Here is a 24,494-nt window from a genome sequence, read left to right on the forward strand (position 1 = left end):
ATGTATCTTCGGCTGACCAAGAACTCTCTATGTCAACCAGATTGACCATTCTGTCCTCCAGAGATCCCCCTGCCTCTGGGTGCTGAAATTAAAGGCAGGCCCTACCATGCATGGAAGATTCATTTTTAAATACAGCCACAGCATCAAACTTCATTTCCTTGTGTGACAATTAAACCAAGCTGAAAAGAGAGGTCATTGAACCTATCAAGGACCACATAAAAGTCTGAGTGCATGCCAATGCTGGGGCTTTCCCTTCAAACCCTGTGCTGCCTGGAGGCTGGCCTCCCAGGCAGAAATAGCCTACCTTTAGAAACTTCCTCCCACTGAATCAGACTTGGCCTTAGAATCTTTCCAGACAGTGTTCTCTCCAGGTACTAATCACGCCAACTAGCTTAGCTTTCCAGGTCCAACAAGATTGGGCATGTTCAGAGTGGTGTGGTAATAGACTAAATATGGAATTCTAATGTCCACTATCAGTAAGCTTGGAAACGATTATGAGAATATGTATACTATGCATTTCTGTTCTTAGAAAATTCCAAGTCCTATCATCAAGTAGGCTCTAGTGTGTCACTGAGGCAGAATGTCTGCCTGCTCCTATCTTATCTGCCCAGAGAAGTGTGTGCCTGCCATTACCATCTGCTCTTGTTCATGTTGTCCTACAGTTATAGAGTCTAAGAGGATACACACTCCACTTCCTTGAATTTCCCCAAGTGGAGATGGTGGAGTAGAGTGAGTCACAGGCATTTCTCCCCAATCAAAGTTTTATATCTGTCATCCTTTTCTGTTTATGATTTCTTAGAAAGCTTCTATCTATTGGTCATAAATAAGAACAACAAAATCAAACTATTTCCCCATATATTAAGCTCAAGATATTTGCATTCACTAATCATTTAAAACCAATCATTTGAAGCTCAATAAAACTAAAAATATTATTCTCTATTTCAAGTGTCCATGGACAAAGCAACGACATGATTGGGGTATCACTTTCCCAAATTTCAAAGGTAAGAATTAGCAGAGTCAGGAAATCTGCCCAAAGTCTATGACATTCAACATCAAGCCTCTCCTGAAAAGTGGTCATAAGAATTTCTCTTGTTTCTCTTGTCTTACAGACTGAGCCAAAGTCAGCTCTCAATCAAAACAGTTTATAAATGATATAATTGGTTTTAGTCACATTCTCCACTGCCCTTTTAACTGTCAATCACAAACTTCTTTTTGTTTCATTTTTTTTGTAAAGGCTTAGAAAGAACCCAATTATTATAAGGCAAACTGACTTTTCTGAAGTGCTAGCTTTCTGAGACAAAAATGGTAGAGTTGGAGCCCTACCACTAACCAGCATCCCTAACATCCATATTGCATATCCTTGGACAAGACTATTACTAAATTGATCCACAGGGAACTGAAACACACCAATTTTTGACAAGGGGAGTTGATATTCCTGTTTCATATCAGCCAATCGGGACACAATTCGCAGAAAAGCAGCAAAGTCCTCTGTCACTTGCGTGTTGTACTCAAGCAGGGCCTCACTGAAGTCCTCAGGGAGGTCCTCAAGGAACACCTAAATGCCAAAGGTTTTTCAAAGAGCAGAGAACACCTTTCTTAAAAACTGAGAAGTTATAGCAATGAAAGATCACATAGTATAACTATTATTTTCAATAAAACATATTTCCTACCTTTCTTGATTGAAGTAAGATTAAAATGTTTTTGTTCTTATTTGCACTTGTAAAAAACAAATGCCCTACCCATAAAATTTGCTCTGATGATCCCTAACGAAAACAGCTCCTGTAAGAGCAAAAGCACGTCCTCCACAGCCACTGGACTCGTGAGTAATCTCAAAGGATCTAGGAACACGTATGTAGAGCAAAGAAGATAGAGCATATTTTCATGTTTGGAGTCAACTGCACCTTGCTGAGAGGCTTTGCAACTCTCATCGTATTTATTGCGCTAAGTGAGGTTATTTTTTCAACCTGTTCACATGAAAGCGCTGTATCTCTAATTTTCTTTTCCTTTTTTCAGTTTTGTGATGGTAAACTACAACCTAGAAAGCATTGTCCCCAAAACCGTCTTCATTTAAGACTCCTGGACCTGAAAAACTGTGAAGAAAAGACTTCTGCCTTTGTCACCCATGCTATCATGTGCTACATCAGAAAGTGACATGGATATTCCTGAAAGAGTCAACTCAAGGCAGCAAGAAGAGCAGAAAGACTGCGAAGAAAGATCTCATGGAAATATATACGACTGTTGTGATTAAATGGACAAATGCTCTTTTTCAACAATGACCAAGAATATGGTATTATTAAAATTTGAAAGCTGTTTGTAAAATTTAGACTCTGGAAGTCAAGGGACAGTTTCCTAGACAACTTTGTAACTCTTTTTGATAAATGACACTGTGACATACAGTCATATCTCAGGACACATATTCAACAATGAGGGTGGCTTTGGAGCTTAAATGTATAATTACCTACATTGTGTGAGTGTGTGTATAAACATGAATATTTGAGTGGGTGCTCTCTACCTTATATTTTGAAACATAATCTCTAACCATACCTAGAGCTCTCCAATTAAGCTAGTCTAGACCAGCCAGCTCCAGGGATCATTTCACTGCCTTTTCAGCTCTGGGATTACAAGATGTGTCACTGTGTATAGCTTTTCACGTAGGTACTGGGAATCCACACTCAGATCCTCATGCTTGCATGGCAAGCATTGTATCAAGTCCTCTTCCCAGGCCTTTTAAACATTTTCATTAATGCTGCATTTGGATGCAATCAATTAAAATCATGAATATACTTTCATTCTATTTATCCTTAAGACATGTAACCTTTGAACAGATCCACAGAGGGACTTTTGAATTACAGGTAAATACCACACTATTTCCCAAAGTAATAAATTAGTATATAAAATTCATTAATTACCACATATTCATAAAATCCTATTGCTGCAGAATCATTTCTGGCATAATTTCTATACTATTGTTTATACTTTTATTAGATGATTTTACCTTTGATTGATAACCATTGATGTCAGCATCTTGGAACTTGGCTGGAATATATCTTCTTCCAAAAAGATTTGCCAATACTAAGACCAGCTTTTCCATTACATCTTCAGAAAAACGTTTTGAACCTGTACAAAACAAAGAGTTCCATGATATATTTGTGAAAAATGCTTACATCAATTTTTTTATCTTTAAAAAGATTATTATGTTCACTTTGTAGCAACTGTAGAATAACTTCAGCTGCACCTGAGTCTTTTTTGTTCCTGCTTTTACCTTCCTACTATAAATTACTTATGTTGAGATCTAGAATTTGCTTACTTTGATCTATCTCCCAGTGGATGACCAAATTTATGATGGCATCCCTGTCTTTGTCAGTGTTCTATAACTGTAAAGAGACGCAATAGCTGCGGCAACTCTTACGAAATAGAGCACATAATTGAGGCTTGCTTACTGTTTCAGAGATTTTTTTCATTATTAACATGGCAGAGAGCACGGTGGCATGCAAGCAGACATGGCGCTGGAGAAGCAGTTGAGAGCTCTACATCTGCATCATGAGGCAGCAAGAGGAGAGTAAGAGCTACTGGCCCTCCCTTGAGCTTTCAAAAACCCGAAAGCCCACCCCTAGGGACACACTTCCTCCAATAGGGCCACATCTACACCAGCAAGGTCATATCTGCGAATCCCTTTCAAATAGTTCCATTCCAAAATGACCATGCATTCAAACATATGAGCCTGTGAGGACCATTCCTACTCAGTCCACCACAGAGACCCTGCTACTGTAACTGCCAGTTGCCAAATTAATGAGGAGCTGCATCAGATCTATCTGCGGCATCACTACCTGCTCATCACTGAAATGCCTTTCCCCATCCACTGTGGATGGATATAGGTGAGTGAAATTTCTGTAGTTCTTCAGTAATAATTTAAAAACCTTATACAACTGTTCTGGTAAAGAGATCTTCAAATTAACTTATAAAGTTATCAAGATTTAATCAAAATATGTAATGCTTTAAGTAATTTTCAAACTTTAGGAAATTAATTTAAAATAAATTCTCTTATATGAATGTTGATAACCTGTTGTTCTTAGTCACAATTTTTTTATTTATCTCTATATAAATCTACTCCTTTTCCTATAGGTTTTAAATCAAGCCTTGATTTTAGAATAAGAGAAGGTAAAAGATCAATAAAATCAAATCTCTATCATGTGTTCAACTATCACAATAATTTAAAAGTCCTTCCTTGATAATCAGGAAAAGTTGAGTTTATATTATGGAAAATGAAGAAACATAATTCCACTCACCTCCCTGCTTTGAAACATTCTCCTTTTTCTTATTCCCTGCTTCTATATTTCTTAAGATTCAATTTATTAGTGATTTTCTGGACTTGACAGGGGCTTTTGAAACCTTAAAGCCCACTCTCTGTAATACACTTCCTCCCAAAAGATCAAGTTTCTTAATCCTATCAAATAGTAACATTCCCTTCTGACCAAGTGTTCAAATCAGTGAGTCTATGGGGTCTATACTCATTCTAATCACCACATTCCAATTCTTGTCCTATCACAGGTCTGAAACCATATCATAATACGAAACGCATCAACTTCAAAGTTGCCATAATCAATTACAGTCTCAACACTGTTTAAAATTCCAAAGTTCAATATCTCTTATGAAACTCAAGCCATCTCTTAACTGTAATTCCCTATAAAACAAAAATAAAAAAGCAGGTCACATGCTTCCAACATACAATAGTATAGGATATACACTACTTTTCCATAAAGGGGCATAGTGAGGAAATACTGGACCAAACCAAGATCAAAACCTAGTTGGGCAAACTCCACATAGAGAACTTCATCTCTATGTCTGATGTCAAGACACTCTTCAGATCTCCATCTCCTTTCTGCTTTTGCCACTGTAACACAAAGCTCTCTCTTGGGCTGGTTCCACACCTGGTCTGCAGCTCTCCTTGACAGGTGTCCCACAGCTCTGGCATCCCCAATATCTTGGAATCTCAAACATAATCCAGGCTTCACTTTCATAGCTTTGTGCAATGGCCTCTCTGAATCTCCATGCAGGGACACCAATGATACTAGCCTAGCCTCAGGAGCTTTTCTTAGTCACAGACAGAAATTCCATAACCCTTTTATCATATACTTGACCCTAAATCCAGAACAATATGACTAATGTGACTGAAGTTGCCAAGTTCTACTGCTTTCTGGGACTGGAACATGCTGGAACATGGCCCGCTCTTTTTTTTTTTCAAATACTGTAACTTTATTTCCTTTTTTCTTTATTTTTATTTTATTTTTTAATTATAAAAGCCTCAAACCAATCAAACAAAAAGAATGATGTTTCTAAGTGTTTCCTCAGGCGGTATGCCCAGGTACCATCAACTTCAGTCAGCAGTGGTGCTTAGATTTATCTTTAAAGTCCTTTAAAGTTGCCAGGTGTGATGATTCACACCTTTAACCCCAACACTCCGTAGAGACTGGTGGATCTGAGTTAAAGGCCATCTTCGTCTACATGGTGAGTCCTACGCAATCCAGGGTGTGGTGTTTTGAATAAGAATGGCTTCCATTGGCTCATATGTTTACATACTTGGTCCCCAGTTGGTAGAACTTTAGGAGGAAAGATTAGGGGTGTGGCCTTGTTGGAAAAGGCGTGTCCCTAGACTTGACTCTAGAGGGGTTCCCAGGTCCAAGGAGAGGTCCCCAGTTTGTTCCTTGGACAGCAGAGGGGAGGGTGCCTGAACTGGCCTTGTCCCATAGCCACACTGATGAATATCTTGCATATCATCATAGAACCTTCATCTGGCAATGGATGGAGATAGAGACAGAGACCCACATTGAAGCACTGGATTGAGCTCCCAAGGTCCAAATGAGGAGCAGAATGAGGGAGAACATGAACATGGAAGTCAGGACCACGAGGGGTGCGTCCACCCACTGAGATGGTGGGACTGATCTAATGGGAGCTCACCAAGGCCAGCTGGACTGGGAGTGATGGAGCATGTGATCAAAACGGACTCTCAAAATGTGGCTGACAATGAGGACTGACTGAGAAGCCAAGGCCAATGGCACTGGGTTTTTATTCTACTACATGGACTGACTTTGTGGGAGCCTGGATTAGCGTCCATGATGGCAGAGCAAAGACGTGGTAGCAGGAACAGCTGAGGTGGTGCATCTCAAACTGCAAGCAGGAGGCAAAGACAACATTGGGAGAGGCACTACTCCATTGAAACATCAAAGCCCAGGGACATGGCCCCCTCTTTAAGTTGCATTCTTCATCAGCTCTCTGCTATTGATGAGTTCCCTCACTGCTTAAGGATTTTTTAAACTCATTTTCACAAGCTGAAAGCATAGATGGGATGAGTCTTGCTCTAAGGTCACCACTTCCTTTATCCCATTTAACAGCAGGTGTTTTTTTTTTTTAAACAACAACAACAATAAAAAAAACCCTTTTAATTTCTGTGAGTGCACTATTTATCTCCATCAGACTTCCTGGTGCCCTTTTCTCCTCAAACTGTGCATTTTATATTTCCCTTTGCCCATTTTGTTCCTTTTAGTTACAGATCTGAGTAAGAATGACTACTAACAATCACAGGAAATAATCAAATTGAGAACTGACATCAACAAAATAGAAACACAGAAAACAATACAAAGAATCAATAAGACAAAGAGCTGGTTCTTTGAGAAAATCAACAAGATTGATAAATCCTTATCCACACTTTTTAAAAGGCCAAGAGAGAACATCCAAATTAACAAAATCAGAAATGAAAAGGGGGACATAACAACAGACACTGAGGGGATTCAGAGAATCATTAGGTCTTTCTACAAAAACCTGGGTTCTTTTAAAAGGTTAGCAGCATGTCCATTTATTTAACTTCTTATGCATCCTTTATAAAGTTATCATTTTTAGCTACCTCTGTCAACAACAATAAACACAACCACACTTCCTATTGCCTGAAATTATTTCACCTGTTACAAATCTGGGGAAAACAAAACTTTCTGAGTAGCCACAAAATGATTCATTTTTAGTGCATAAAGACTACAGGTGTTGTGCAAAGCAAAGTATTTCTATCAACTGGTGACAGAGGAGAAAGCAGAAGGCACTGAAGCCCCATGCACCGAAAAATATCAACACATTAAGCACAAATGTTATGAGAAGGCAATATTTACTTCAGAGACACTGTGTACATAATTAATTTTGAAATGTAAAACCCAAAAGTTTTTCCATAAAATCTGTGTGGAATTTATTATAATGACATTGCCCAATATGGGCAAAATTTAATATGTATAATTGACCTCAAACACATAATTAATGAAATATCAGTTATTGATGTATACTGTGCAATTATATGCAAAGAAAATTGTGTTGCAGACAATGTTAACAGATAATGTTGATTATTATCTGTGGATAGAATTTTGGGTTTTGTGTTTTAACAATGTTTTCTTCTGCTGTTCTTCAAAATTGATCTATATTATATTCAATTACTAGAAAATGTTTTATAAATATTACATATTACTCAGTATTTTAAGAATCCTAGTGGCAACATACTTTTCAAATTACAACTTTCAGTACGTAATATTGTAAAAATCATCATCATAAAATAGAAACTCTTACTAGTAATTATTCAACTTTATCTTATTTATTAACTTATAATTTGCCTGTATAATTATAATTCTCTTTTTATTATTAAACTTTTAGTTAAAATGAACAATCGTAAGATTTTCATGCATACATTATTATATTTAGCTAATACTCTCTCAAGTGATTATTGAGTGATTGTATTTCTGAAGATCTAGATTTCTATAAATCTACCAGGTAGTTTTTCCACAATTGGAAGATTCTACACACACACAAACAATTTTACATGCATATAATATTTATCACATTATCTCATATATTGATATATACCCATATACTAGTAATGATACATTATTTATATAGTATAATTTGATAATATTATTTTGTTGATACACACACACACACCAAAAACATAGCCCTCAAACTTACCTTCATGAGTTGGCTGACAAAGATTATGGAAAAGACCTCTTACAAGAAAATTGACAAAAACAAAATTAGACGGTTCATGGTCATGTAAATGTGATACAAGGCCAGCAAACCCTGTAGGGTTACCTTCTTGATCTATAAATCCCTAAAGAACAAAATAATTTGTTAGTTTGACTCAACTCACAGAACTAGTAACAAGTAGGTTATTCATTATCAGTTTAAAATACTACATGCCAATAAGGCTGTAACCACCAACTAGCCCAACTTTAATAATTACATGAATTATAAGTAGCAGTACTCATTGGGTATTGTCTTCTAAGGTTTACAATAATGAATGCGGTTAGAATAAAAATCTAGGGCTGGAGAGATGGCTCAGCAGTCAGCAGCACTTGCTGCTCAGTTTTCCAGAATCTACACTGAGTGCCGCACAGTCAGCTACAACTCCAGTTTCAGGCACCCTCATGCCCTCTTATTGTCTCCACGGGTACCTACACACATACGACATCTGCTCACACATCACAAAGATGTAGATAAAAAATTTAAAAATTAAAAAAATAAAGTCTGATGCTTTAAAAAAAACTAGATAGTAGTCAATATATTACATACACATACACACACACTCATACAGAGAGAAAGATAAAACAGACAGAGGAGTTGGTTCTTACCTCTTTCACCAGGAACTGCAAAGAATATAAGAAGTAACGCTTTAACATGTCTGTGACTCGGTCATTTTTGAAGGATAACAGTGAGTGCCTCAGCACTGACAGTGCCTGCAAAGAAAAGCATTTTGTTTAGTAACGTTAATTAAATGTCTTTGCAAGAGATAACACAGGCTAAATTACATATAACACACACATACATAAATATGTCATATATCCTATGCATATATAATCTCATGTCTTATGCATATATAATGCCAGTTACAAGATCTATACCTCTAAAGCACAGTAAATAATTGTGGGTTCCCCTTTACTGCTTTATTCTTTTCCAAACGCTGTCTCCTCAAGGAAAAAGGGACGCTCTTAAAAAGTTCCCTTTTGGTGCTCTTGGTCAACCACTGTATAGGATGTGAAAAATATTATAAAACACAGCAATATACAAACTTCAAATAGATTTAATACAACAAAATTTCCTTCATCACATACCTTTCACCTACAATGTGCATATGTCTTTTAACACACTAAAGAGCACTGTGGCAGTTTGAATGACAATGGTTTCATAGCTCATGTGATTGGATGCTTGCCTGCTGATTTATGGAACTGTTTGGGAAGGATTGTCAAATGTAGACTTTGAGGCTTCAAAAGCCCATGCCATTACAGTTATATCCCTACATTGTGGTACTGTCTCAAGATGTGAATCCTCAGTCTTTACTCCTGTGCCTCCCTTCCTGCTGCCCTGTTCTTCTCATGATGGTCATGGGCTCAAAGTCTCCAGCAGACCATTTCCTCTATAAGTTCCCTTGGTCATAGTCTTATCACATTAATAGAAAAGTGAATAAGGTAAGCACAGAAAACCAAATCGAAAGAAACAAAATTGTCTCCAAACCGACTGAGCAGAAAAGACATTATCATTTCCAGAGCTTGCAGCAAATAAATTGTTAGAGGGAGTCTAGATATACTATTCTGTATCTATGATATCAGTACAAAAAGATTAGAAGCAGGTTGGCTGGAACCAAAGGAGTGAAAATCCTCCTTCATGTCCAGTGTCAAACAACACTCTTGTATGTGCAGTATTCAGCTTCTCTCTAAAATATCTATGAACTCAATAAAAGCAAACTTCCTTAGCGCCACTCAAATGCCAACCTGTCTGCTCTTAGGTTGGAGAGTTTATAGAATGCAGGAACAAGCTTTGTTGTCCTTTTAAAAATAACAAAACCCAGAAAGAATTATTTTGTTTTCATTATGTTTATACATGGTGGGTGGTGGGAGTAGTACATGCAAGTACTCATGGAATCCTGGAGAAGATGTCAGACCTTCTGGAGTTACAGGATGGTGTGAGACATCTAATACAGGTGCTGGGAATTGAGCTCGGGTCCTGTGCTACAATCTTACATGCCCTTAACACCGGAGCCATGTTTCCACTTACTACTGTATTTAAGTCCAATATGCTTAATGGTAGGACAGGAGGAAAAATTAAAGGGGTAAACTCCCCATCTCCTTTACAGTGAGTTATGGAGAGAATAAAGGTGACTTTACTACCACCTTTCTTACACTGTATGCTGGAGTCAGAGGAGACAGCATTTGGAAAACAGCAAAGTAATAAGAGGACAGAGGAGAGAGGAAGTAACAGTGGTCCATTTTGTTCTAGAGGTAGAGCCCTTATAACTAAAGGCAGACAAGCATGATGCATTAGTATTTTCACTGCTATGTCAAAATACCTGAGAAGAGCAACTTAAATGAGGAGCATTTTATTTGGGGCACATGATTTTAAAAGTAGCTTTAATCCATAATGTGCCTAGCTCCGTTGTACTGAAGCTGCTCACCTCACAGCAAGTCTGCACAAATAGACTTCCACTCTTCTTCTATCAAGGTCCCCAGCATGAACAAGGCCATCATCATTTGAGGACATTGTTGTCCTGCAGGCTAATTTTCTCTAGAGAGGGCTCTACAGATGCTCCCAGAAATAGAGTATAATTAAAATCTATCCTAGTAGAATAGGTCCTGCTGTAGTCTGAATGTGGTCCCTAGATCATGCTGAAATCTAATCTCTGGGCTGGATATCTCACTGAGGGCTGAGACTTGGTGAAGTGTTTAGAACCAGAGGAAGTCCTAAGGCTCCCATGTTGGAATCCTCCTTGATTATTCAAGAGGCTCAAACAGGAGAGGCCCCACAGGCTAGGACATGTCCTGTTCACCACATGATGTCTTGTGAGTGTGACACTTCAAAGAAAGCTTTCCACAGATTGCCACCCTGCCCCAGTGAACCTTCTGAACTATGAGGCAAAGCAAGCCTCTCTTCTTGATAGCTCACTCCACCTGTGGCATTCTGTTACGGCCAATAGAAAATGAACACAAGTTCTTCTAGCAGTGTGTTGTCACAAAAATAGAAGTTAAATCATCTAATTATGAGTTTCAAATTCATGGTCTCATACTCACTTTTATCTGCCCCTAAAGCATCAAGACTATGCTGGTGCGGGAGAATTATCTGTATTCTGTCAATCATATTTTAATAAAACGCTGATTGGCCAGGCAGGCAGTATAGGCGGGAAAGCCAGACAGGAAGTAGGGGTGGAGCAAAGAGACTGGGAGTATTCTGGAAGCAGAAGCTCTCTCTCAGCCATTCCTGTACAGACCACCGAAGAGGCAACATGTAAGCTGTCACACCGAGAAAGGTACCGAGCCCATGTGGCTAACATAGATAAGGATAATGGGGTAATATATGTTATAAGAGTTAACAAGAAGCCTGACCTAATGGACCAATCAGTTTATAACCTTATGGAGTCCTGTGTGTAATTTCTCTTTGGGATTTGCCGGCCGTTGGGGTACTGGGCAGGACAGAAACCCCAACAAGCCAGCCCCCTCATACTACACTATGCTCTGATTAGGATTTGATGTCCACTTGCTTACACCCTTATAAAGTGTGTAATCATACCTCAGAAAAAAATGTCTGAAAACAAAAACCAAAATAATAATGGGATCATTTTGGTAAAACTAGGTATGAGTCCTTTTTGTTTTGGATTGAGTTCGTTTGCTTGTTTGTTTTTCAACTTTCTACATTTTCTAAACATTTCTAATGAACTTGGATTTTGTCTTATGACATTACATTACAATTGTAAAACATTCTCCTTGTTCCCGAATGGTAGAAACAGATGATGGCTGGCATCTTGTTGTAAAAGACAATAGTGTCCATCACACTAGAAGACAGTGATCATGAGAATACCTTAGTGCCCACCCAGTCACAAATTCTATCAGATAATGGAAACAAACATAATTTATCATTCTTTTCCCCAGCATCCTCTACCGCTCTCTAGAGAACATGGAGAAGCATCCTAAGCCTGATAACAGCACAGTAGAGCACAGGCCAGCCAGACAGTAGAGGCCCAGGCTGGGGGACACAGCACCTTTGCCTTGCCATCCTCTGGGTCATCTGCCTTGGAGGCCAGCAGCATGAGTCTCAGAATGAGTGAGATACTGAGAGGAAACTGGCCTCGCAGCTCAGGCACTTTGGATTTTATGAGCTTTTCTATCTTGGGCAGTGGAATATCAAAGAAGTAGACTTCACCCAGCAGGTCTTGTCCTCGTCTTCCAGCCCGACCAGACATCTGGAAATAGAGCAGAATCGTGCTGTGAGAATCACCTGAGTGTTTTTCCTATGAAAATAAAAAGAGCTAAGCCTTTTACACTGCTTTTGAGTAAGACTGCTGTGCCTGAGTAATTAAAATGAATAGCTTTCTATTTAAAATCTAAAATAAATAATCATGTCCTAAGCAGAGTTATTTGAAATAATATATCTGTTATTCACAAAAATCATTAATCATACTAAGTATTTGTATAATGTTGTATAGAACTATACCTTTTTATAGTCATATATCTAATACTATGAATATATTTTGTGCTGTATAATTGTCACTTTCTTGCCAAATATTATTTCTATTATATAGAATATTATATAATATATGTTATAATATATAATAGTATATGATAACATATTATTGAAATTGATTATATATGCTTTATAGGATTTGAATGTTAGCAGATATAACTACATTTGACTCTGCCAACAGAAATATTGACCAAACTCTTCTGAGAAAGTATACTCTATGAAGACAAATTCTGTTTTCGGTAGAACATAATAGAACAAGGAGAATCAAAATCAAGGAAAATGCTTTAATATAAAATGTCAAGACTTTGTGGCAAAAGATAAATGTGTGAGGAGCTGAGGAAACACTGGGTGAAATGAATGAAGTTCTGTAGGAATTTATATCACTAATGTATAATGGATATGTCGAGAACCCAATGTCTCAGTCCTATGGGAATATCAAGGCCACGCTATTCCCCCAAAGGTATTGAAAATCCTTCCTCTGATCCATGTTTGGATGTTAACAGTGTGTACAGAAGCTATCCATTGTAGTTTTCTTCTCACAGACATTTGCACCGAAAGATTTATTCCCTACATATACTGCTCCTCAGATTAGCTAACCTACCTCCTAGTTCAACTATATGCAATCACCTCACTTTTCTGTTAAGCTGTTTATAATAAACACACTGAGCTTCCAAATGATATAGAGTTTTTAGATTCTCTACCAGAAAGCCAAGTCCACCTCATCCCAGCTTTTCTGCATGACTGCGTATCTGTCCTTTGCTCACTACCTTGCCACCCCTGATAGGTCAGTTTCTGGAGCTAAGTAGAGCATGGCAAGACTGCATTCACAGATTGTGGGAAAACAATCAAATAACACCACAGGAGAGTACAGAAGTTGGTTTGGAAATAGACTATGTAACATGAGCTATAAAAAGTATTAAAGATGACTCCAGAATGGAAACTGATGCTCATAATTGAGAAAAAATAATGTTTCCCAATAATCTTTAATGTGGATCCTTTTTTTGCAAATTGCTTTATTTAGCTTGAGTACATGACATGAGGTAGCAATAGTCACACAAATTCTGCAGATAGGAGATGAGATTAAATGTCTTATCCAAGACCATGCACATGATTAGCAGTGGTCAAATAATTTCATAGTCCTATGCTTACTCAATACCAGATAGGCACCTACAGTGATCTGCCATGAATCGGAACATGTTACTAAATTAATAGTTAAAGTAACATTTTTATTATTATGTGATTATATAGTATTAATACATTAAGCTAATGTGTATGTTAATACCTGTCGGAAATTTAAAGCATCCAGATAGACAGAGTTTTGAGCAAAAACCACCGATTTACATGGCATGTTGACTCCTAAAGCGAGTGTTTCATTAGCAGTCACCACCTAAAAGGAACAAAATAGTGAATCTACACACTGGCATTTTGGCAGATTACAAATATTTCCAAGAAATTTGTTATATATAAACACACAAAACACACACACACACATAAACACACACACACTATATATATATATATAAAAAACACACATATATATACACAAATATATATGTATATATATATATATATATTTGTGTGGTGCAAATACCACAGAGGAACTTCTGGCCACATCTAAAATTATTATCTTCTGTCCTCACCATCGACCTCTTGATTCTTTCCATCATTCCCTCAATGTCCCTCAGCATCACTGTGATTTTGTTTATCCTTCAAATACTCAAGTCTAGGCATCATTCATTGTTGCATCTTCAGAGTCAAATAGCACATCTGGCATGGAATCAGTGCTACAGTAAACATCATAAAGAAAATACTAGGAGAGGAATTTCTCTCTGAGAGTGCAATAAATCTTTTATAAGCCTACTTCCTGGTAATTATTTGATCTACTAAAGTCATTGAGAAATGACATAAAAAGTATATTTTCTTTTTCTGTCTTGAATTTGCATGATGACTAATCAGAAACAAAAAGGAATGTAAAATTTATTCACATAATTTAACTTATCATTCATTTTTCCTGAGGTAGTTAGTCTATGCTGATTTGTTCTGTATTCTTGTGGAATTAACTGCCTTTTTGTACACTGTGAAGATGTGTCTTTGCCAAGACACCATATGATTGGTTTAATAAAGATATAGATGACCAATAGCAAGACAGGAAGAGGTTAGGTGGGACTTCTAGGGATAGAGAGGATTCTGGGAAAAAGAAAGGTATAGTCACTAGGCAGACATGAAGAGAAATCTGGAGGTACAAGATAGAACAGAGGTAAACACCAGGTGGTAGAATGTAGATTAATATAAGTAGGATAATTTAAGTTATAAGAGATAGTAGAGATAATCCTAAGCTATAGGCTAAGATTTCATAATTAATAATAAGTCTCCATGTCATTTTTTTCTCAGCTGTCAGCCTGAAGAAAAATCCATCTATGCTGTGTCTTTAAATTGATGGTTGTTTATGCTCTGGTTTGTGATGATGCTTATGGATGGGAAGTAATTTTTTCTATGTATTTTGTAACTGACGCTTATGCTTTGGTCAGGATGCTATATATTAAATGTTTTTAATTCGAATCTCTTTAACAAGCACAAACATTGAGATAGAAAGAGCTTTACATTTAGAAAATGAACAGAACAATTACCTTCCTACAATGTATACTCTGATGGAGCTATTACTATTACCCTAAGATCTGTTCTATATCAGTTGAGTTATTCATCATTTTATTAGTGACTAGGAAATTTCTGTCAGATACTATTTTAGTCACATCTCTTTCTCTTTTTTCTCTCTCTTCCTTCCATCTTCTATTTCTTTTATCCCATGACAAACAAAATTTAATATGTTAATAATTAATATGTTAATATATATTATGTATATACATATACATATATTATGTATATATGTATATAATATGTATATATTAATATGTTGATATTTAATATGTTAATAATTTTTAGAAAATGGTCAGTTTTTAAACATTACCCAAGATTCAGATTTGCTTGGTAATTATCTAAAGGACCTTTGTATTCTTGTCTCGATTATTGCAATGAGCCTTCCTAGGATGTACTAAAGAAAACAAAATAAGGTTGTGGTCTGAAAGTCATTTATGACTATCTTCCTCTTGTCCCCCACCAGTGACAGGGAAATGACATTCAGTACCAAGATAGATACAAGTTCTGCTAAGATAAACTGAAGCCCTGAGTGAGCAGAAATCCATGCTCTATTTTTGGCCACCACATTATAAAAAGCAATTTGCCCCAAACTCAAATATAAATGCCCTCCAAATCTTGGAGAGAATATTTGTAGCAAAACCATATCAATAAACCCTACACATGATAACAGAAAAATTAAGATACAGCACCAAGGTCAACATAGAAATGCTTTCTTTCCTTAAATGTATGGAGACAGTGACTCCAGTCAAAACGAGTTTCCCAGTGATTTGGAGCATATGTAAAGATGCCACCAACAGTAAACAAAACAGTCTACAGCCCAAGAGGCTTAGCTACATGAGAAAAAAAAAATGTAAAGTGGTGGCTATATTTCCTCATTCCATGAACATTCTGCTTCATCTATTTACATTTTCAAATTTTACAGTAAAAAATTGACCCACCCTAATGAATCCTTTCCTGAAGAGAATTTCCACTAACTGCTTTTCTTTGTTGGACATGAAACGGTGATGATAGCCAATGCCCCTTTTTGCCAAAGTCTTCAGGGTGTCACCATTAATTTCATGTTTCACTCGTTTAAACACCATCTGCAATGACTAAAAGAAACAGGAGATTTAGAGTATTGCTTATCTAATTTTCAATCAATCAAAAATGTTTAACGAAAATAATATTTATATTACATAATAATTTCATATTTATATTGCAAAATAATTTGACCAAATGATGTCACTGCTTGGCCTTGGCTCTACACATCATCATCATCAACAACAACAAAACAACAAAAGAATGTTTTATGGAAACAACTGTCACCACAAGAAAAGTCTTCTCAGTTCTTGACAGTCTCTATTCTGTTCTGGGCGAGAAAACTATCAGCACAGCAGACAGTCCCAAGGGAAATCCAAGACTGTGGCCTACTGTCACTTCTAAAAGATAAAGTGACTGTGAAATCTTTTCTAAAGTTCTACCCAGAAAGTTAAAGTAAATCAAACCTTTATACTAAAAGGTCAACAAATGATTACTTCCCAATGGCATTGCCTCAAGAATGTCCACAAAATAATGAGGAAATCCGGATGTGTCCAGTGTTATAATACATAAAAAGATTAACACAAGGAGACAAGGGACAAGTGTAAGTCTTCAAAAGTAAAGGGATAGTACCTCCCTATTTTTATTGTACAGCTATCTATAAAGCAGAATGTCAAGGATGAATTAAAACAATCATGTGCATACATGTTCATAAAAATTAGATAGATCATGAAGCTGACAAAACAAGATTCATGACACAAAAAAACACACAAATGTATATGGGAGCGTGTGTGTGTGAAGACATTGCTTTTATTGAAAGTAGTTGTATTGTTAAGTATATTGTCTATAAATAGGAACACTTTGAAGAAAAAAGTTTAAAGATGATGGGCTCAATTAATATTAGATATCCCAATGATTCTTTGGTGAAATTTTTAGCTGTAATATAGAAAGACTCTAATTTTAAGAAATGCTATCAGTATCTAAATATATTATTCTGCAGGGTTTCAAATTCTAAATATAATATACAGAATTTTAAGAAACTCATAGTACATAAACAGACACTTGGGTGTTTTTTTCAGCAAGACAAAATCAGTCTACAAATTCTAAACCTATATTAAGTGGGGACAAGGTCCTCGAATGTTGTGTGTGCCAAAAGTTCCTATCTGCCACATCTCTAGCACATAGAGACTTCCCTCATGGTAGCAATTGCCTGCAGTATGATCAACACTGCCTACATGGAAGAGGCCAACCCTCCGGGAGCATTGATCTCTTCTGGGTGCTGACCTCATCATCTATTGCTTTCTGATCAGCATATGTGCAGTCCTGTGGAATCTCCAGGTTCTTCTCCAGACTCTTCAGGAGGTAATCATGTTCAGCTTCATGTATGATGCTTTGATCCAATCTTCTGGAAGGCTTTTCGTTCATTTCATCTCTTTACAAGAATAAAATTTCAAAAAAACAGTATTTAAATTCAATCTCTACAGGAAGTTTAGAGCATCTTAAGTTATGCTTATTAACCAGAATCACTGCTTTATGCATTTATCAGTCCCCTGCCTCTAATGTGTTTGCTCATCAGCCCATGTGGCCTAGAATCCCTCACAATAAAACCATTACGAATATAACTATAATGTTCTTCGCGATTGTTTCACTCTGCCCAGGTGATCTTGCTTCTTCTTGATAATATGATGACTATTTTCTCTCCTTCAGCCTTTCTCAAACTCAAGTTGGAGGTATGTGTTTGCCTCTCTCTTCTTTGTCAGTTCAGGATATTCTCCTTCCCCCTTGCAGTGAACATTCCTAATGTACTTACAGAGAAACACAGATTGTTGTGAAACTCGATTTTTTAAACTATTGAATAAATCATTGTTAATAAATAAGAACTGCTAAGGAAAATGGCCAAAATGTCCTTTCAGCAAACCATGCAGGGGCCTAATACATGAAAAGATCCAAACTATAGCTTGTTCTAGAATTTGGAATATTTGAATCAGAGAGGCTCTAAAAGTTTGTTTCAACTCAAAAGTGAGTTTTAGCTCTTCTCTTAAAATCATCTCTAGACCTCCATAAGAACTAGCTTTTATAACATATATACAAGCTGCCAAGGGGGCAATGAAAAGTCTTAACCAACTGTAAAGTCTACATACTGTAACAGTAGCGTGGCAATATATCCCCAATAGTACAACAATGGCATTTAATCTCCATGGTAACTACCATCAACTAATTGGACTTAAGGCCTCATTTAATAGTGGGTTTATACCTGGTACTATAAACCTTACCAACTACATGCTGCTGGTGGAATAATGGACAATAGAGGGGAACTTAGTGCTATGACATCCCTAAACCAGTATAACCACCAACAGCATTCTAAATAATTATTCTTACATACACAGATAAGTGTAGCCTGGTGCAGAAAGTCCTTCTGTTTGTGTGTTGCTTTCATTGGTTAATGAATAAAGAAACTGCCTTGGCCTTTTGATAGGGCAGAACTTAGGTAGGTGGGAAAAACAGAACTGAATGCTGGGAGAAGGAAGACAAAGAGACAGAGAGACACCATGGAGCCAACAGAGACAGACATGCCAAATCTTTCCTGGTAAGCCACTGCCACATAGTGATATACAGATTAACAGAAATGTGTTAAACTAAGATGTAAGAGTTAGTCAATAAGAAGTTAGAGCTAATGGGCCAAGCAGTGATTTAATTAATATAGTTTCTGTGTGGTTATTTCAAGGCTAAGCTAGCCAGGTGGCTGGGAAGAACAAGCGGGCCCCCACCCTGTAACAGTAGCGCTCACCCAGACCAAAGAAGCTTCTTTTTGCAGTAGAGAGAGCTCATCACAGAAATTATCAGTTGGTCAAAATGCAGAGAAAACCTGAATTTGGTGTGCTTATTCCCCACTCGATGTATCTATAACACAACTCCTACATCTAAGACTCAGGGAACATTGAGGAGATGGGGGTAAAAATGTTATAAACACCAGGGACATCTGCTACCAGATAATGTCTTCTATATATGACAGAGAAGCTGCATCCACAAAATATTAACTGTACGGTAACCAAAACAAGACCTGAACAATGACAGTACTAGTTGATAACAAACATGGATTTGGAAAAATCTCATGAAAACTCACCCTCAGATGAAGAGCTATAGATAAATCCTTGAAACAACTATTATCTGTCAGGCTATTGAGATGCAAAGAGGAAAATGTATGCTTCCTGTTGTAAAGAGGCTTAGGATTTAGGGAAAATGATAAAGCTTTAGTGTCCCTTATAATAAAAGCTTGGGAACTTAATTTTAGTGTTTTAGAATTTGAAATATGGTCCAATTCATAGCAGCATATCTTGGGATATGGTTTAGATATTGGGATATTGGTTAGACCAAAGTCTAAACCAAAAATTTATTTAGATATTACACACACACACACACACACACACACACACACACACACACACACATATATATATATATATATGTATACACACACAAACATACATACATGCATACATATGTATGTATGTATATTGGGTTTTCGAGGCAGAATTTCTTTGTAGCTTCAGAGCTAGATTTTATCTATATTCCCCCCTACATATAGTCTGAAAGCAATTTTATACATATTTTAAATAAATTTATACATATAGCAAAGTTTCATCATGCAAAAATTTCCACATACAGTGTTACCTGAGCACCCAGATTTTCAGATTTTGAAGGATTTCAGATTTTATATCTTTCAGATAAGGGATGGTCAGTGTGTATATTCTAAAAACACAGAATAATTTATCTCCCAAATTAATAATGCAGAACCTACAAAAATGTAAGTCTAAGACCAGGAATGAGTCCAAAATTAAAAGAGAATAAATTTATGAGAACTCATGATGGTAAAGGTGCTGAAGAGACAGATATTTGGGTCCATGGAAAGAAAGAGATGAAAGGAGAAGTGAAGTGAACAGAACCACAAATATCCTAAAAGGAGTGACAGGAAATGCATAGAAGAAGATTTTTTTAAAGTCAAAATTGTTGAATAATCAACAGTAGAAGTGAGACTCCATCAACTAAGCGACAGAAAAAAAGAATACCAAACATGGGATAATTTAATCAATTTCAAAGTTTATTAAGCACAGGTTAGTTAAGATGGAGAATAGTAAATCTGGAGAATCTCAAGGCTTTTAAAGATCTCTGCAATCATAAGGGGAAAATAAGAGTTTTCAACTGACACAGTCACTAAAGGGGGAGAGGATCAAAGGAAGGACATAGTATAGCTAATGCCGAGAGCAATGACATTCCAAGAGTAAAATTGGTATGGTCACCCAGTCCAAAACTCACTGTAGGGCTCACACTGTGATAATGTATCATGAGTAAGAGCGAGTCACATAGACAATGTGGGATGATCCTGTCAAGTTCTGTAATACACATAGACTGGTAGAATCTGGATCTGCTTCAAACAACCGTAAATTAAACTGATCTATGCAACCAAAGAATACATGTTGCCAATCAACTATTTTCAACCAATTATTCCTCTGAAATTTAAAAACAAAAACAATCCAAGCAGTAATTAGAACTTCATTATAGAGCATCTTAAACATGTATTTCCTACCAGGACATTAGTGTGTTACAAACCCTTACACGGTCAATTTGTTTAGTGAAATACTTACCTTATCTTTTGTTTCTCCAAAGATTTTTTAACTTTTCGAAGTCTATTAGCAATGACATGAGCTTCTTTATCAGCTTTCGAAGACCTCGTCTCCTCCTGTTTATCTTCCAGAAATTGGCAAGCAGCCTTGGCACATTCTTCTACAGACTCGAATCTAAATCTGGAAGCAAATGAATAATACCATAAAATTCAGTCTGTCCATCTTTCCTGGTTGTACATTTCTCATAGCTATGAACAATGGCTGAGCAGAAGTAGTAATGGAAGGGTTTAAACTGGTTTACAGTTTGAAAGAACACAGATACTTATACTGGGATAAGGATAAGCATAGCGACAAATCGGATTGGCTATAAGATTTCAGGGTTTGACCCTAATGGCCCTGTATGGTGAATGGGCTGAGAATGGTCCCCACATGCTTATGTATTTGAATACCAAGTCTGTAGTGGGTGGAACTGTTTGGAAAGGATTAGGAAGGATTAATCTTGTTGGAGGAGTTATGCAACTGTAATCAGGCTTCGAGGTATCAACAGTCCTTGTCAGTCCCAGTTAGCTATCTCTGTCCGAATCCTACTTTCTGATAATGATATACTCTCTCAGACACTGCTCCAATACCATGTCTATCTGCCTATTGTCACATTCTCCTGACCTAATAATAATGGACTATAACTCTCTAGAGCTATGAGCCCCAGTAAATTCTTTCTTCTACAAGTTGTCTTGGCCATGGTATCTCTCCACAGTAATAGAAAAGTAATTAAGGTACCCAAGAAGTCTTACAGATGTGCAGAGATTTAATCTGCAACCTGTTGTTTAATTTGTAGCTGTAATCTGAAAAGTATAAACTGTTGCATCTCAGACCAAGTCCACGGGTGAGGTGGCATCTGGTAGCTTACCACAACCTTCCTAAACAGCTCCACTAGCTAACACCGACGGTCCAGACACACACCAATGGAAAGCACTTCACCTGCAAACCACGGCATACACCTGCTGGGTTTTGAAAGTCCACCTATGTGAATTTTAATCTGAATTCTGGTTGCCCTAGGTCCACATACTTCTCATTAGCTATATTCTTGTCACACTGAAGAATGAGCTCATGAAAATTGTACAGGCCAGACATGCCCAGACATGAGGGAAGCAGTGATGTGCAAATAGAAAAATGAGAAAATCACCTCCATCTTGCACACACCCTCCTGAAAGATGAGCAATATTTTGAGTCAGTCCCCCAAAACATTGTTCTTTTGGCAAAGTGGAAAGAGACAGTTTCCTTCTGTCACATGATCACTTCTTTCTAGAAGGCAGGAAGCCATGGAGGTCATGACTTTTCAATCCAGAAGGTCTCCTGGACTTAACCTTTGAAAATATAAATATCTAAGTCTCTAAAGGTACAGACACCTTGGCATCCTGGGGCTTACCCTGTTCATCTAAGTCTGGATCTTAATCATCTAGACTTCTCAGATCTGAGCAACAAACATTGGTTGAATTCTCTCTCCAGAAAAATTAAAAGCAAACACATCTCGTTTGCATCACATGAATTTCAAACTGTTTGGAATGTAGAGTTTCTGATGACAAGCAGGCTGGGAGATAAATCATTTCATTTCACTACTATGGAAGGATCCAAATGCCGTGTCAGAAGTAGATATTGGGCAACATTGCAATATTGTACTATAGAAGATAGCAGGTTGGAAATCTATAATAAAGTTTAAGCTTAAAGTGTGAGGTAGAAGATTTTTTTAAAAATACTTTGTAAACCCAGTATTTTTAAACTTGCGAACTTGGGTCTGTTGTCACAGACCTGTCTACAATTCCAGTTAATAAGAAGGCTGAGGCAGGAGAATCACAGGTTGAAGGTTAGCCTAATATACAGAGTGGGTTTAGAATGAGCTTGGGAAACTTGGTGAGATCTTATCAGAAAATAAAAAGAAAAAAATGTTTGAGGCTATTGCTCAGTGACAGAATGATTTTCTAGTGTTTAAGGCCCTGGGATGTATTCCCAGTCAGTGTCACAAGATTAAATTAGAAAAAATATAAATCCACAGAGATGCACTGAACTTCTCTGGGGAAGTGGTGACTAAGAAATGACAGTCAATTCTCATAAGGTAACAACATAACAAGAAGGATAAACATATTATTGTTACTGCTGCCCAGGTGCAATTCTAACTGGTTTGCATTTGATACAACAACTATTATATCAAATATTATTTCAACTCTGTCATTCCTTCTTGCAGAAGAGAAAATCGAGATATAGATTAAGGGATCTACCCATGAGTGCACACAGCATTATGTCTTTTAATCTATATTTCTGACTGTATCATTGTGGTATTATTTTTGTCATGCAAGGTCCAGTCATTTCCATCATAGTGTATCTTTTTTTCAAAAATCTACAATACTTAGTAACTGCCTCCTAAGTCTGTCTGATATGGAATTACATGGAATGAAATTGATCCAGAAATTTCACATTAGTGATTAATAGTTTATACCACTGGACTACACATCGACAACATTTTGATTTTAGTCTTACAAAAATTCTCTGTATGATCACAGTCATTAAGTGACTGTCAATCAATGATACACCTAAAGTGGATAGAAGCTGAATTTATGCTGAGGCTGGCCCTTGAAATGCATACCTTTAAACACATATCAACATTTTCACACACTTTTTTCCAGATATCAGGGAACAGAATGTTGGGGCTATAACTATGTGATAAGCCACTAAAGACTAACATTCATACTACATGCAAGAAAAGATTTTCAAAGTTTGTCTTATAGACAATCCATTATTACTTTGAAAGTGACCAAGATCGAACTCCACACGTAGAATTTTACCTATCATTTTAAGTTAATAGTATCATATTCAGATACCTTATGAATGCAAAGTTCAGAACATTCCACCCTTGTACCAGAAGGAGAATGACCTTCTTTTATTAACAATGAGAAGTTGAGAACAAGAGAAATATGAAAAACTTAATTTTCCTAGCCATTTCTCCTCCCCATCACCTACAATGGCACACACTCATTTACCGTCACAGTTTTACAACTTGCTGCATTGCTCAATTCAGGGTTAAGGGTCCATTTCTAATGTCATTGGGTCACCATGTCCTAATGAAACTCCACACCAGGTGCTATTTATTCTGTGCTAGTGTGTATCCTTTTAACCTATTGACCAATTTAATTTTTCTACAGGCTAGAGGAAAAATTGCACATGCTTATATGCATATGAATACATAAATTATCAAGAAGTGTTTTCTGATTTCACCACTGCACTTATCTTGCAGACATATCTCATACACTGAGAATGGCTCTTGCTTCTCACATCCATGGCTGTACTTGGAAGTGAAGCAGATAAAGTGTATGAATTATTCGTGGCACAGGAGATTTTTTTTCTTGTCCTACATACAAAGGCAAAAGGAAAAATCTTTCAATCTCCAAAACTAATCAAATAGGACTTTACGTCACCTACTACCGTTGTTTTGAGTGTTGATCACCAATTATGATTTATTACTGTATGTTTCCGTGCATAAGCATAACTATTAAACTTTATATACAATGGTTTTATTTATTCAAAGATACTGTGGCTTGAGAGTAATCAGATATTTTATATTAAGTAAATTATTCTCTTCTTGTCACATATTAACAAGGTTAATCTATCTATTTTATA

At 36.8% G+C, this 24,494-nt stretch overlaps 1 protein-coding gene across 7 annotated transcripts in view; it reads right to left on the bottom strand.

Annotated features, from left to right (window-relative positions):
• LOC125413989 (putative ATP-dependent RNA helicase DDX60) overlaps nt 1-24,494 on the bottom strand; it is a 337,410-nt gene that overhangs the window by 145,522 nt on the left and 167,394 nt on the right. For all 7 annotated transcript variants that reach the window (XR_015736168.1, XR_015736167.1, XM_087900928.1 and 4 more), the window contains 9 exons: nt 20,847-21,005; nt 17,488-17,635; nt 16,125-16,277; nt 13,814-13,918; nt 12,050-12,250; nt 8,655-8,759; nt 7,993-8,134; nt 2,996-3,117; nt 1,408-1,555 (listed from right to left, as the gene is read on the bottom strand). Coding sequence is in view for 5 of the 7 variants with exons in the window: in XM_087900928.1 (XP_087757054.1) it covers nt 1,408-1,555; nt 2,996-3,117; nt 7,993-8,134; nt 8,655-8,759; nt 12,050-12,250; nt 13,814-13,918; nt 16,125-16,277; nt 17,488-17,635; nt 20,847-21,005 (1,283 nt within the window). In the remaining 2 variants the exon portion in view is untranslated. The remainder of the gene's footprint in view (nt 1-1,407; nt 1,556-2,995; nt 3,118-7,992; nt 8,135-8,654; nt 8,760-12,049; nt 12,251-13,813; nt 13,919-16,124; nt 16,278-17,487; nt 17,636-20,846; nt 21,006-24,494) is intronic.

Source organism: Myodes glareolus, chromosome 23 (genome assembly GCF_982192425.1).
Source record: "Myodes glareolus chromosome 23, mMyoGla1.1, whole genome shotgun sequence".
Taxonomy (NCBI): Eukaryota; Metazoa; Chordata; class Mammalia; order Rodentia; family Cricetidae; genus Myodes; species Myodes glareolus.